The 16989-nt window shown below is 35.9% G+C and overlaps 2 protein-coding genes across 3 annotated transcripts in view; one reads left to right on the top strand and one right to left on the bottom strand.

Moving 5' to 3' along the window:
• Positions 1–9905, bottom strand: part of LOC139984965 (uncharacterized) — a 42009-nt gene extending 32104 nt beyond the window's left edge. The window contains exon 1 of one of the 2 annotated variants that reach the window (XM_071999125.1): positions 9272–9905. In XM_071999125.1, coding sequence (XP_071855226.1) covers positions 9272–9430 — 159 coding nt within the window. In that variant the 5' untranslated portion in view covers positions 9431–9905. Of the gene's footprint in view, positions 1–1547; positions 8606–9271 lie in introns of those variants that run through there. The other variant, XM_071999126.1, reaches the window with a different exon arrangement.
• The window catches only part of LOC139984208 (solute carrier organic anion transporter family member 4A1-like), a 74373-nt gene that overhangs the window by 35362 nt on the left and 22022 nt on the right, over positions 1–16989 (top strand). The gene's annotated exons all lie outside the window — the stretch shown is intronic.

The raw sequence follows: 16989 nt of genomic DNA, 5'->3' as shown, positions 1-16989 counted from the left end.
ATACTAACATATGTTTCACAATTTGTCGCAGTGTATTGAGATAGATTCTATAGCATGTCTCCATTGTATACCTGAAAATTGAATACAAACATATTTGTCAAGATGTGTAACAGTGTACTCAGATAGATTCTATAGCATGTCTTCTATGTATACCTGAAAATTGAATACAAACATATTTGTCATGATGTGTACTGAGATAGATTCTATAGCATGTCTTCTATGTATACCTGACAATTGAAAACAAACATTTGTTTCACATTGTGTCATAGTGTACAGTGGCCAAATGTTGGGTATACTGAACTTACAAACAGGTTCTACAGTATGTCTTCTAAGTATACCTCACAATTGAATACTAACATATGTTTCACAATTTGTCGCAGTGTATTGAGATAGATTCTATAGCATGTCTCTTATGTATACCTGAAAATTGAATACAAACATATTTGTCAAGATGTGTAACAGTGTACTCAGATAGATTCTATAGCATGTCTTCTATGTATACCTGACAATTGAAAACAAACATTTGTTTCACATTGTGTCATAGTGTACAGTGGCCGAATGTTGGCTGTACTGAACTTACAAACAGGTTCTACAGTATGTCTTCTAAGTATACCTCACAATTGAATACTAACATATGTTTCACAATTTGTCGCAGTGTACTCAGATAGATTCTATAGCATGTCTTCTATGTATACCTGAAAATTGAAAACAAACATTTTTTTCACATTGTGTCATAGTGTACAGTGGCCGAATGTTGGCTATATTGAACTTACAAATAGGTTCTACAGTATGTCTTCTAAGTATACCTCACAATTGAATACTCACATGTTTCACAATTTGTCGCAGTGTATTGAGATAGATTCTATAGCATGTCTCCTATGTATACCTGAAAATTGGGTACTAACATATGTTTCATGATGTGTCGCAGTGTATTGGGATAGATTCTATAGCATGTCTTCTATGTATACCTGACAATTGAAAACAAGCATTTGTTTCACATTGTGTCATAGTGTGCAGTGGCCAACTGTTGGCAATATTGAACTTACAAATATTCCACTAAAAGTCAGTTTGACCAACAGTTATCTCCATCTTTTCTTATCAAAGATTTTGGGTTCAAATTTTTTTTTTATCTCAGTAGGCTAACAACCAACATGGATTTTTTTTTTTTAAATCAGTTTGTCACCAAAGTATATCTGACACAAATACTGTGCATGATACCTGTGTTTCACAATGTGTCAAAGTATACAGTACCCAACTGATGACTACATTGAACAAACGAGTAATCCATCTCGAGTCAGCTTGACACTCAATATTATCCACTAAATATAGCCGACAAAGGGTAAAGAGCACTTCCAGAGAATGAAATATCACTTAGGTATACTGATAGCCAAAATGAATAATAAGTTGATTGTATTTGATATCCCCAAGTTTTCAGCCACATTCCATCTATAATATCCTTTATACATGGAGATGTTAAAAGGCCATGGTAATGTTACAGATAAAATTCCAATTTACCTAAGAACTATTTGGGTAAAAAACACACTTACTTCACTGGGCTCCGATTCTGCTGATATATCTGTATCAATTTCGTCATGGCTAGCATCCTGCAATGTTAAATGGAAAGTATTAACTTGATAGCATGTCTCCTAGGCATACATGGTTATTAAAATACATATTCTCTACAGTGTAGAGTGTGTACTGTTCCAGATGTTGACTATGTTGAACTGACAGTGTTACAACAAAGTTCTGTTTTACACCAGATAGCCTACCACGAAGATGCCTACCACAAAGAGCGATTTTTGAGGATTTGTGTTTGTTTTTTATCTTAGTAGGCCAACAACCATGAATTGAATTGATTCTAATATTTTTTGTTTTGAAATATATAATAGTGTAAATGATGCCTACTAGAAGGAGTGTTATTTAGAAAGAATGTATTGTTAAGTACGTATAGGCTGACAGCCAAAATGGAAATGATTCTACGGCATGTCTCCTAAGTATACCTAGTAATTGAAAACAGATTACAGTGTGTCATGTATACTGTTCCCAGATGTTGACTATGTTAAGCTAACTGGTCATATTACAAATTTCAGTTTTACACCAGATGTTATCATTAATGATGCCTTCTGTAAAGAGTGAATAATTAAGAAAGAATTTATTTTCAGCTAGGAAAGTTGACAACCAAAGTGAAATAGGTTCTACAGTGTGTCTTCTAAGTATACCTGAAAATTGAATACAAACATATGTTTCACAATTTGTCACAGTGTATTGAGATAGATTATATAGCAGGTCTCCTATGTATACCTGACAATTGAATACTAACATGAGTTTCATGATGTGTCACAGTGTACTGAAATAGATTTTATAGCATGTCTCCTATGTATACCTGAAAATTGAATACAAACATGTTTCACACTTTGTCGCAGTGTATTGAGATAGATTCTATTGTATGTCTCCTATGTATATCTGAAAAATGGGTACTAACATATGTTTCATGATGTGTCGCAGTGTATTGGGATAGATTCTATAGCATGTCACCTATGTATACCTGAAAATTGAATACAAACATGTTTCACACTTTGTCGCAGTGTATTGAGATAGATTCTATAGCATGTCTCCTATGTATACCTGAAAATTTGGTACTAACATATGTTTCATGATGTGTCGCAGTGTATTGGGATAGATTCTATAGCATGTCTCCTATGTATACCTGAAAATTGAATACAATATGTTTCATGGTGTGTCACAGTGTACTGAAATAGATTTTATAGCATGTCTCCTATGTATACCTGAAAATTGAATACAAACATGTTTCACACTTTGTCGCAGTGTATTGAGATAGATTCTATTGTATGTCTCCTATGTATATCTGAAAAATGGGTACTAACATATGTTTCATGATGTGTCGCAGTGTATTGGGATAGATTCTATAGCATGTCACCTATGTATACCTGAAAATTGAATACAAACATGTTTCACACTTTGTCGCAGTGTATTGAGATAGATTCTATTGCATGTCTCCTATGTATACCTGAAAAATGGGTATACATATGTTTCATGATGTGTCGCAGTGTATTGGGATAGATTCTATAGCATGTCACCTATGTATACCTGAAAAATGAATACAAACATGTTTCACAATTTGTCGCAGTGTATGGAGATAGATTCTATAGCATATCTCCTATGTATACCTGAAAATTGGGTACTAACATATGTTTCATGATGTGTTGCAGTGTATTGGGATAGATTCTATAGCATGTCTCCTATGTATACCTGAAAATTGAATACAATATGTTTCATGGTGTGTCACAGTGTACTGAGATAGATTCTAGAGCATGTCTCCTATGTATACCTGATAATTGAAAACAAACATATGTTTCACATTGTGTCATAGTGTACAGTGGCCAAATGTTGGCTATATTGAACTTACAAATATTCCACTAAAAGTCAGTTTGACTAACAGTTATCTCCATCTTTTCTTATCAAAGATTTTGGGTTCATATTGTTTGTTTTTTTTAATTCAGAAGGCTAACAACCAAAGAGGGTTTTTTTTAAATCAGTTTGTCACCAAAGTATATCTGACACAAATACTGTGCATGATACCTGTGTTTCACAATGTGTCAAAGTATACAGTACCCAACTGATGACTACATTGAACAAACGAGTAATCCATCTCGAGTCAGCTTGACACTCAATATTCTCCACTAAATATATGTTGGTTCAGTACTTTACATTTGATACAAAAAGTTTCTTCTACAACAGCTTCCCAAAATGTGTATGTGTCGCAATAGGTTAAGTTTTAACCGCGAATTACAGTACGATTCATTATTTGCATATTACACCAAAATTTGCACTTGGCGTCCAGATGGCAGGAAAATGTACCATCATGTTCAATGTGTTGTGTATGAACTTCAACAAGTTCAAATATCGATGATATAGTTATATTCTGTGACTAATGTCAGTGGGAATTATGTGTGTAAAAACTTGGGTTTTCCACGTGTTATATATATATAGAAATTTTACGTAAGCGGAGCGAATTTAGGGGCGGCTCGTTGATTGTGAGGAAGCACTTATCTAAGCATCAATATTTGTGGAAAATATCATAAGGTTTTTCAGATATTCTCTTTGAATGTGCCCTTCATATATCTCTATCCGTCTATTCAAAGCTCAACATTTAGAATAATGCTGTTAGAGGAAAAATTATCGTCATAATCAAAATATCGCGATAATGTTTGAACTATTTATCGTGCCAGTAAAAAGCAAATACTGCCCAACCCTACTCTCAGGCACCTCCCCCCCCCCCCACCCGCACAATCTCCACAACACAAAATATCAGAAACATTAAACAAAACAGAAATATTATTTAATTGTCCCACATTTCAGTTGTTACAGAGAAAACCAAATTAACATAACTTGAGCACAGCTTGAACACACTCACTAAGCGGAAGTATTACTTGTTGCACAGTGAGTGCAAATTTAAGCCCAGATGCTACATTATACAGTATGTTTAGATATAACCTACTAAACTGTTTATATTTTAACTGTTTGAACTTTTGTGTGACTTTAGGCCTTCCATCCTTCGAGTAGCAATTTAGCAGATAAGTTAATGTTGTTTTGGGGTCAATTCAAGTTAATATTTGCAATTCCAAAATGTTTTTTACCTTGTGAATGGAAATTTAGAATGCCAAACATATATTCTAAGCAACTTACAAATGGATTGAGAAAATCTAGTAAAATGCGTCATTAGCAATCAGAAAGACAATTAACATATGATTTCATTTTTTTTAATGATAACTGATCCAAAAGATGAAAATCCTCTGGATGCATCTAGTCATAGCATGGCATCATGTTCATAGCAGCAATAGTAACAAATATGGAAATCATTTTTTGTAGAAATTTAGAGATTTATTTCCTATTTTAAAACACTCAGTGAATATGCATCCACATTGAAGAGAATGTTTTAATTCTTTTCCCAGTTGTGGCATGCAGATTGCCAATGCATTTAACAGCTCACAGTAGGTTGATTCTTTGACCCGGCATCTGTGAAGTTACTCCCAAATGGCTATAGGGTTTTGAAGTTGAATGTTTTGTTAATATTTTATTGAAAAATTCTCATGAGATTTTGGGCCCACAAGAAAAGTCTCATGTGAAAGAACTAGCCAGTTGAACACTGTTGCATGCCTATACTTTGCATTATGCACTGTGAAAACTGCCTACAGTAAACCATCCAACAAGAGACCTTATATCTTAAGCTAGATCTAGTAATGGCAATCACACAATTTGCAGTAGGTGCGAAGCCAAACCACATATACAATGACTTCCTGTCTTCCTTAAAGCAGTGAGTAAGTCTGATGAAAACTTTACAACTGTACCTTGACTAGCTGACAACTTTATGTAGGGAGGGTAACAGATTCAAGTTTTGCCCCATAATATTTTTTAAATCAGAGTTAAGATGTCCAGTGGCAACTGTGGACCATTTTCAGTGTCCTCATGAAGAACATTCTTGAACACAATTGTAACGTGTGGTTAGCAGTGACTGCATTGCAATGCTGGGATTATTCTGACATTTTCATTGCAACCGACCTATTCATGCAACAACAGATCTTAGTCATCTTACCTTACATCCTAAGCTACTCAATAAACTATCACACAATGAAAATAAAGTGTGAAGCCAACCCACATTTATAAGGGTCTTCCTTTGTCAGTAAGCATCAGTTAGCATGCTAATAACTTTGCAATAGTAGCCTGACTAGCTGACATGGTGGGCATTTGAGAAACTTTATCGATGGGAAATTTCTGAGGGGAATATCACTATATTGTGTGAGTCACAGATTCCAAGGATTTTCCCATAATATTTTTTTTAAATCAGAACCAGATACCTACATGCCAGTTCTAAAATTTTCATGGCAATCTTTCTATTTTTATTTATCTATTAAGGAGGGCAATGTTCTGCACAATTCTTTCACTAAAAACACAATGGGATAGGATAACAAGATACAACTCTATTCATAGTGTTTACTGTATGCTGAAATGCCATTGAACATTTGATTCTGTCCCACAAGATTGTATAAATGCCCCATGTTAAATTACCAAGTATACATATAATCACAGTCTGCTCAACCAGCAATGATTACGAACTTAATGCTATCTTTCTGCACTTGGTACGTGTAATAGCTCCATAATGTGACTGTGGATGTGCTTGCCCCCTTTGTCTTATTTCCATGAAATCCTCATGCTTGATCACAGATGAAACCTGTTGCATCTCAAGATCTCATGTGTACAGTATATATCATATGTTGATCCTCCAAGGACCCTCTGAGTTCAAATGACTTAAATACTGTAGTTTCTATCATAAAAAAAGGAACTCAGGGAGTGCAGTTCAGGTACAATATTGTGGATCTGCACTACACCAACAATATTACAGTATCTCAGAAGAAATAAAGTTTATAGTCTACAATTATGTCTGCTGTACACACTTCTTTGAAATGTTAACTTCTGCCGCAGCACCCTAACATAACACTTACATACTTTCAGGCTAGTTTGTACCAAAATTACTCAATAAGTCTCCTTTGCACCTTGTGTGTTATGTTATCATGTTTAGTCTATCAATGATTTATTAATTAATAAAAGTTGGTCTATTTAAGCAATTTATTCCACTTCTTTATCATGTGACAAAAATAAATAAAATGAGGCTTTCTAAAATTGTATGTGTTTAAAGGTAGTCTGTATAGGCCCCACCACGCTATAATTGCTAGAAGTTTTCAAAACTACTTTCCTTGAGGTCTTTATTTCCCAAATTTTTCTCAGACATACTAAATGAACACACAGGATGACTGAATGTCCCAGTGAGGTAAATTTCCTCCTGGGTGGCACTAAAAACAGTTTAAGAATGTTGACCAAAAGTGACCATATTTGAAAATCTGTCATACTTGGGGCCAATACAGCATACCTTTAGCAGCGTGATTCTGGTCCCAAATGATAGGGCAAGCTTTTTGTACATCCAACCCAAGCTACATATGGCACAACCAGGGTTGGTTTCTATTCCCCCCAGGCTATACATTGCAACAAACAAAAACGTTCAACATTTAGGCCTACTGGAGGCATGGGTGTGTGTAATTAGGGAAGTACAAGGCAGTGGTGGTCTGCAAAAAAGGCATATACAGAATTTAAAGGGGGCCCATACAAAATTCTTGGCGACTACCTGTGTTAGTGTAAAACCGCCTACCCCCCCCCCCCAATTTAGCTACTTTTATAGTAAATCATAATTCCTCTTCCAAACCAAATCTAGGCCTATCGTGAGAATCTGTAGTCTCGGAGCCAAATTCTATCCAACTCCAGCCAGATTCTATCTTTCTCCATCCTCCTAGCGGAAAGTAACGTGTGCGAAGAATAATGATACCTGTGTGACTACATGTTTGAGTTAGAAGAGAGGGGTAAATCCTTCATAAAAATCTAATTAATTTTGTTTATTTTTGCTGAGTTTATATGAAAAAAATGTTTCAATTGCTATCTTCCTCCTGCTTGTATTTTGGCTAATAGTATCATGCTCTCATCGGCTATGTGAAAGCTGGATGAATTCAGTTATTTTAAGACCTCGTAGTATTTGCCTCTCACATTTCGCCCCTAAAATCTTGGGTGGAAAACAACTTTTCAGGACTTAGCCTAGGCTCTAGCCTCCATTCTTGTATCATATATTTAATGCATTGGATTAATTTTTTTTAACTAAATGGGCAATTAGCAAAATTGTAAAACTTTAAAAAGTCCACTTTCGTATTTTTATTTTTGGTATGATATTGGAACATGTTTTCAGCCTTATATACTTATTGTTAACAAAACAACCATTGAATTGCTTAAATGTTGGGTTGCCCTATAGGCCTGAACCCATACTGGAAAGTATACATGTTACGCTGAATATCTTCGGCGTGCAATTATAACTTTACACAGCAATCTAATGGCCTGATTTTCCTAGAAAAACAAGCTGACGAGGTTAGGCATGGTGTTACACATTATACTATATGAAATTTGGCTTAAATTCCAGACTACTTTGAAGTTTGAACACACACCTCCCAAAGAATAGGCTAGTGTAACCTTACTGTGAGTGTGTGTAGGCTAATGTTAGCATGGCCATTGGCTAACTGTATAACATAGGCTAGCCTAAAAAAACAGTGAATGCGTAGGCTGAATTGCTAGGCTATACACTAGGCTAGTATTGGGAAGAAATCGCCGAGAAGTGTTGAGAATAATAACATAAATGTAGTCGAAATCATAGAACCATTTCGCATTTGAAGGTCTGCTGTATAGACCCCAAGTATAGCACGCTACCACAGAAAATTTTCTTGCGAATACGTAATCGATCTGCCTTGGTCGTAAAATGACCTCTCTTTTCCAATTAGTATGCAACGCCTGCCACATATTGTTTCTTGTACGAGGGTCTGTGTGAGTGTGTGTAGGCTAATGTTAGCATGGCCATTGGCTAACTGTATAACATAGGCTAGCCTAAAAAAACAGTGAATGCATAGGCTGAATTGCTAGGCTATACACTAGGCTAGTATTGGGAAGAAATCACCGAGAAGTGTTGAGAATAATAACATAAATGTAGTCAAAATCATAGAACCATTTCGCATTTGAAGGTCTGCTGTATAGACCCCAGATATGCCAGATTTTCAAAATATGGTCACCTTTGGTCAAAATTCTTAAACTGTTTTTATTACCACCCTGGATGAAATTTACCTCACTGGGACATTCAGTCATCTTTTGTGTTCATTTAGAATGAATGAGAACAATTGGAGAGTAAATACCTTCCGGAAAGTCCTTGAATTTGAAAACTTCTAGCAATTATAGCATGCTACAGTATAATTTGGGGCCTACACCCTAGGCCTATACAGACTACCTTCAATTTAAGTTAAGCCACTCTGCTCCTCAAAACCTAAGTTTAGCTACTCCTACGCCTGTGCTCTTTTCCCCAAAACGATCTGAATCTCCTTTTTGGAGAAAAAATACTGAATTTTCTTGAGCGGAGAGTAAATTCTCTTCATAGCCTAGGCCTATCCTAGACGGAAAACGTTCGTGTTTTACTGAGGTCCAGCCTAGCTGTAGGCCTTCAGACGTTGGCCTAAGTGAGTGAGGCCTATATGCTCAGCAGCTAAAACGTAGGCCTGTATCCTATGACCAACTCGGGAAGAGTTAAAAATACGGGCCGGTAATTTCGGCCTAAGCCTACTTACAGCCAGAGTGAAAAGGGTAGAAAAGATACTAGACAAATGTTTTTTCTTACCTTTAAAGCTTTCAAAAATGTTTCCAGTGGGCTTCTCAAAGTTACGGCCGCGTTTCGCGGCGTAGCGTACGTATAAAGATTGTACATTTTTCCGAAGAAGTTTGTTGAGGGCGCCTGTCCACACGGCCATATGTCAAGACTCTCCAGAGTCAGACACATTCATTTTTATAGGGTATATTTTAGAAACAGTACGATATATCTTTTATTTTAACTTTTTTGAAGGACAATGCATTGGCAATGAATCAGGCAAGACTTAAGGAATATTAGCATGGCAATTTTGTAAACATATAATCCGGAATTCTCGCAAAATTTAGGAAAAACTAGATGTCTCCAATATAGGCTTACACATTACACTGTTGATATTACAGCTTAAATTTTATTGACTCTTCTTAACAATTAAGGACCCCACGAAGGGAAGTGGACCATTCCAACTTATCGGGAGTTGCGTTCTCTAATTGCAACCATACGATGGTTGTGTTAACATAAGCCTGGGCTACAGAACAGAGGCTTCAAACATAAAGGAGACAGTTATATGTCTCCTTAGAACGAATGGTTATTTTTGCAACACTGATATGTCCGCCCAATATACTTCTTGGTAAAATATATATATATATATATATATATATATATATATATATATATATATATATATTAATATTTATATATATATATATATTTATATATATATATATATATATATATATATATATATATATATATATATATATATATATATATATATATATAGAACACATTGGAAAAGATTGTTGAATACGGGGTCTAATGACGTTTAATGTAGTCTGGGGGGAATTTTCGAAGACGGCGGGACACAATAGTGCCTTCTTGAAGATAACTCTGACCAAACACTGTGTGATAACAAACGAAAAGAAACGTTTGTGTTCAACAGTGTTTGCTTTCATGCTTACCAAACGAAAGCATACGGCCGGGAGATCCCCTTTGAGATTTATATAATAGCGTCCGTTTCCTTTACTGTTATTATTCTTGTGAATATAAACATAAGCAGAGCGTGTGAGCTAGCATATGTTCATCTTCGAGGAACTGTTTCAAGGGTACACATGACACTTTTCGGAAACTTTTCGGAAATATCTCGGCAGTATATAGGCATAGTTAAAAGCTTACCTAAGTGACACTGAAGAAAAGGCTTTCCACCATTCCCGTAATGTAACATAGTATCATCAACGCGACTGACCGCATTGTGTCGATTGCCAACCAGTATGAGGTTTCCGTTATAGATACAAAGGGAAACACCAATGGTGTCACTTCAACCTATCAACATAATGTATCACGTGGCAGAAATATATCAAAACTAGTGGAGCCTCTCACCTTTGCATAAACCTTTGGAAAGAATGGTCACGTGATCATTCAGACCATAGGAAAGGGGAGGGGGAGGGGGGTTGAAAAGTTCACTCGCTGAATATTTGACTCCGTCAGCGAGCACTGATATAAATCAGGGAGTTGTTATGGAATCCATAACAACTCCCTGTATATATTGTTTCAATTTATCTTGAGCAGTCAATTGCCTACTTCATTCTATTTTATGAGCCTGTTGATTGCTTGAATGGACTACACTCTCAGAAATAGGGTAGTTCTACACTATTGTCAGGTGTTTGAACACATGGATATGTTTTTAAACACATGGAAAGGGTACATTTCCATAGTAAACCAAACCCTTCTACGATTTATGATACGGCAAGCAATAAATGACTATATATATATATATATATATATATATATATATATATATATATATATATATATATATATATATATATATATATAAATATATATATATATATAGATATATATATATATATATATATATATATATATATATATTTATATATATATATATATATATATATATATATATATATAGATATAGATATATATATATATATATATATATATATATATATATATATATATATATAGATATATATAGTCATTTATACATGGAGTTTCTCCGTGGAAATACCTGCATGTTGATTAGAAAAGAAATATTGTGGGGGGTAAGGGGGATATGGTTGGAGTCGTACGCTATGTGAAGTTTCATGGAAGTTTGATAAGGCAAGACTAACTAATACAGTCAAAAAAAGAAAATGATCCTGGGGTAATTAAAGGAGCCGCGCCTAACCTTGAACACTTTTTGGCTGAAGCCCCCCCCCCCCCTTCCCCCACCCCCCCCCCCAAATAAAAACCCGAAGGTAGTACAGTACGCTTGTGTACATAACGAAAGAACGGAAAGTATACGCTACCGCGATCATTTTCTCGAAATCACTGAAACCTTGCCCGTCTGGATTGGCCCATGAAGACGGTTTGACTCACAGTTCAAACTTATGGAGCCTAAACGTGAGTATTTCCCGAAGACATTTATTGTCACAGTATTCTTAATAGTCCAGTTGGGTCGGTAGCTGAAACAATATTATTTATCATGTTTGTGTACGTGTAAGTGTTTTGTGTTATCTTGCTAGGCCAGCATATCTTTTGACCATGCCTGACCCTTGAACGCTGACCATAACCTAAACATTAATTTTCATTTCTGACTTCTGTAGAATTTTCTACAATCATATACTCATTCGTACTAGAAATTAAAGTTACGTTTGCCACCAGGCCGCCCCGTGAGAATAATGACAAACTATACGTCTCAGAAGTGTTCTCTCTTCTCATTGGTTAAAAGCGAGATTCCTAAAACACTACTTTACAATAATCCACTGAATACAGCCTTTCAAGAATGTGGCTAACGTGATTAATATTTGGTAATTATTAATGATAGAAATGAGTTAAAGTTGGTATTCAAGAAAATGGGTGCAAATCTAAGAAATTAGAAAGAATCCCAAATGAATATAAAATGAAAGATTCAAACTTTAAGCCAATGAAAAGCTCTCTTTCACAAAGGGTGGTTCGGTCTCGCGCTAGGCGCTATCACAATACCGTAGACCACCTACGTACGTACAGCACAGTATGTACAGTATACTGACATCACTGCCAGGTGGCATTGTATTACATATTTTGTTCCCGCTGCAGCGCTTCACCTTCACATGTGACGAGACTTGACACGACTGGACTTCACCTTGAACGGCCGCTAGTCTTATTATATCAAGCAACATGTCACAAGTGTAAGTTGACGTAAAGCCTTTGAAAGAGTTGTTTGGTTTAGAAAAGTACAGATTAAATAACAGCTAAGCATACCGACTCTAAGTTTAAGTCCCAACGTTAAGCCTAGGCTATGCTAGCCTATCTGTTCTAATACTTACTCGCCTATAAAAAAAACTTTAAAACTGTATGGCTATATGCATAACAACGACTTCTACACTGTAGACTAAAATGGTAGCAAAGTTTATAGACCATAGTCTGATCAGGCCTAAACTACTAGTACTACTATAATGACTGAATGTGCATTTATGCTGTGAGGTTTGTTAAGTATTATGCCAAGCCATCCTAATTAGGCCCGCCAAGGTGTTGTTAGGTTAGGCCTTATATGGCATCCTTACAGTTGCAAAGTTACATCAAATAAGGTTCTCAAATAGTATTGAACCCAACTTTGTAAGTACTTAACTTTGGTAAATAACATTTTTGATAAAGATGTTTCAAAATATTTTGCTTGTAATCGTTCTTTATTAAACAAGAAGAAGAGGGAAGTCTAGTGCAATGAAGTCATCGGAACATTTATTTTGCCAAATAGATGAAATGAAATTCTTACATGTACTTTAAGCACTGCTTTCTATCTCCTCATTACTCAGGACAAAGTGAAGAAATGCTTTGACAGTTCTGAAATGAGAGCGACACATGAGCTCTGATGAACTTTCCAAACCAAGAAAAAAGATCAGTCGTCTACAAGGAACAACACGGAAGTTAAACGTACATCTTTGACCATTATACCATAGGGAGAAATAAAGGAGACCATTGATGTACATGTGAAGGAGATGAAGCAAGAATCTACCAAGAAGATGCAAGATGTGAAGAAAACAAAATCTTTGATGGAATAACGTCATACGAAGTGGATGTGCTTGTTCAACAAGCACCATGATCTTCTGTCAAGGCTTGAAGATGAAGATGCCCTTGCAAGGGTGCATTCCAGTTCATTTATAAGTATATGGTTGCATAGACTTTTACCCTAATGCTGGAAACAGTTTCGAAGTTGCAAATCATGATGTCTCGAGTCAACCTTCTTAGACACATTCTGGTAAGAAAATTTATGGTTTCAAAAATAAGTACAAAAACTTTGGCTTTAAAGATAATTTTTAACTCAATAGCATATTGCATTTGGAAGATATCTCTCTCACAGAAATCAGATTCCTTTTTTTCTTTCACCAGAAATGCAGTCCATGATTGGGAAAATCTGTTATATTACCTAGGCAAGTTAATCCAACGTAGCTGTTATATTCTTACTCAGACATTTATAAAGTAAGAAATTTCAAAGACAATTGCAAGTTATTTGTTTTTGAAGCAATCTGTCCTCTTTGCATCAACCTTGCATCAACCTTGAGAAAACTTGATGGCATTTTACAATAACTATAATCATATCTTTGACGCAGGGTATCTTGAGTTATCTGGGCTCAAGCTAAAATCACCCCCCCCCCCCCACCCACCCACATATGGTCTGGAACACTTACAAGTATGTACTATGCAAATGCTTCAATAGGTTAAAAAAGGTTCTTCCCAACATGACATCTTGCTTTATTTGATACTCGAACATGGCCTTGACAGCCTTGAAAGAATCTTGAAAACCTCTTGGGTTTGAGTATTTGAATAGTGTGGGTACCCTGTTAAGTATGTTTCACAAGGTATAGTTCCTCATTCCTTCACAGATATTTCTTAGAAAGCTGCCCTGTGGATTTTTCCATGTTTGTTGAGGGAGGATAGAAACTTGCTGATTGTGAAGAGTGACAATGATGTTAGCACTTTATTTCCTTTTTGCTGTATTTTCACTTCAAAAAGAGACTGTACAAATAGGTTTTATTTTCAATTTTGTAATTGTAACATAACATGAGAAGAATCACATGTTTTGTGCACTTCATATATCGCAATGCCAAAAGTATGTTATTACCTATTTGCAAACCGTTACCAATCACCAATGAAATTGATGATGATGGTGATGATGATTTTTAAAATTTCCTGATGATGACTTTTGTCGTAAACTTTAGCATGGTTACTTGGTTATTTTTGTACAGTATTTCGTCATCTTGTAGTGATAATTATGTCTTGGGCATAGTAAACAATAGAACAATTCATTAGAAACATTCAACATTGAAGTACAGATATAAGTAAAGAGAAAATGGTGCACCCTACTGCTAAGTTTGACCACAGTTAAGAACATTTAATTGTTGGGTTGCAAAATGATTGATTCATATCGTGTTTCTTTTAATATGTACATTGTTTTCAGTTGTAGGTAAAGCAATCTATTCACCATTTATAAATAAACATACATATAAGAATGGAATAGTCTACTTAAAAGAACTCATTATCCATATGAAGTTCTGGAGTACATAATTTTCAAATTAAGCCTCTCATAATAATGCTACAGAGAATAATTTGTAGACACAAAATGAGAACATTTTGTCTCACATTTTGAGTTAATTTCAGTTGCCTTATTGTCAACGAGGTCACATGCACATACACATACATACACAAACGTATGTGTAAAGTATGAACAAACCATACAAACAGGGTTTCTACCAAGGGGGTAGTGTGGGATTGGTCCCTTACCCTTGTAAGAAGCTGGGGATTGAAATACCCTCCCCTTCTTTCGTTTCCAGGTGAAAAATAAAATTGTACAAATTATGGTTTACTTCTAAAAAAGAGGTTATTTTTTGTAATACTGTTTCACACTTGAATGGATAAATGGTCTTGCAGCTTCCAAGGGCTTTAATGCAAGCCATTTGGCCTCTGAACCCACTCGTGGCTTAGGCCCAGGACGCAATCCATTTGGAATAGTATAGGAGTAATGAATCCCGCTCGTTTTTGGTTTCGATGATAATCGGGGTCACAGTTTGAGCACCTTGTTAACACGATATCTCAAGAAGGGAAGCTTGGACCTATCTCATATTTAGTATGTAGTTGTGACACGTTAAGTATAAGACACCTATAATTGTTTATTGTTGGAGGTCATATGGAGTCACCAGAAGTCAAATTGTGGAAACCTTGTCTCATAATCTACCGTATTACTAACCGACCAGCATATTCGATAGCATGTGCGATACGCCTTTTAACAATAGAAGAGGTTGTGGCATTTGGAAATTAGCTTATGGGCATCCATAGAATCTGAATTCAGAAGTCGTGAACAAATTGCCTATAGCTATACTGTGTCGCTCACTGCATACTTTGTTTATCACTTACTTTTGGTGGGAAAAGTTTAAATTTCATACTGCCCATGAAATATGGTTTTCCAATGTGCAATTACGTAGCACTATGTATCTGCCTAGGTGACTAACCTTTGTTCACAAATAGTATTGATGTTGTAGATCTGTACTATGGAGAATTGAACATCAATCATAATGGCGAGTGAATTTGAGATTTTGCGAGTAGATGTTTAGTCATGGTCGCCAAATAGCGAGTACTTTTGAACATATTTTGTCGAAGCCTGTTGTGTTTGGTAGAGATCAATCTGTATGCTGCATACAATAAAAGTTTCCATCTCGGGCATCATCTCCCACTGTTAATATTGTTTATCATACCTCAATGCTTTTTGCTGTACTAATTGGATTAAAGTATATTGTTCTTCCTGGCTATACGCTACAGCCTAGCGTGTCACATTCATATAAGATTATTCATGTAGCATCATCGAAACAACACTGCAGGTTTTTGCTGTCTGTTTTTTCTATACCTTGTTGGCGGGATTCCTGGTATGGTCAAAATAACAGTTTCCCCCTGCAGTGTCCATACTTTATTTGGTTTGTTTACATTTAGTGAAAATGGAATATTTGAAGCATCATGAACCAGCAAGGGCGTAGGAACCGGGGGCTGGGGGCGCCAGCCCCCCAGTGAAAAATATGGAGGGGCGGAAGTATCATTCCGCCCCCCCCCCGCTTCACAAGTCAGAAAACCCCTTTTTCATTTCCAAATGAGAAAAAAAACTCATTTGGAGCACCAAATTGCATCTAAGGCCAGGTGAAAATGCAAATGTTTTTACAAGATGGAGTGGGTGTTGAAGTGTACTATATATATTGCACCAAATTGCATCTGAGGCCACCTGGAATGCCAAAAAATTCCAAAGAGGAGGGGGACACCCCCTCCCCTTAGACCCCTCCCCCAGGCCGGCCATCAGTCTTCAGCCCCCCCCCCCCACTTAAAAGTACCTTCCTACGCCACTGTGAACCAGCCCTATATTACTGCAGAAATAAGAATAATGGTTGCAGTCTTGGTAGTCCGTCATAGTTTTAGAGGATTATGTTGACTTTAGAATACCATTGATTTTATTATTTTACATGCATTGCCTCAATTTTCCGAAGATAAAAGGGATATTTGGTATTCATAGTATTCATTTTTCATTTTTGAGGGTTTATACAGCTCTGACATTATAGTTCATATAAGTTAACAGTTATTTGATCTGTTTATTCCAATACAACCAGCCTGATTGTACTTGAAATGATAAATGCATACTTTAAAAAATATACTTTCATCAAGTACTGCTATTTAATTCCACTCATGTTGCTGTTTACGTCATACTTGTCATTGCCACTTCAGAGAAGCAGCAACAT

This window comes from Apostichopus japonicus, chromosome 17 (genome assembly GCF_037975245.1).
Source record: "Apostichopus japonicus isolate 1M-3 chromosome 17, ASM3797524v1, whole genome shotgun sequence".
Classification (NCBI taxonomy): domain Eukaryota; kingdom Metazoa; phylum Echinodermata; class Holothuroidea; order Aspidochirotida; family Stichopodidae; genus Apostichopus; species Apostichopus japonicus.
The sequence above is the reverse complement of the archived record's forward strand: the minus strand, read 5'-3'. Positions and strand labels throughout refer to the sequence as shown.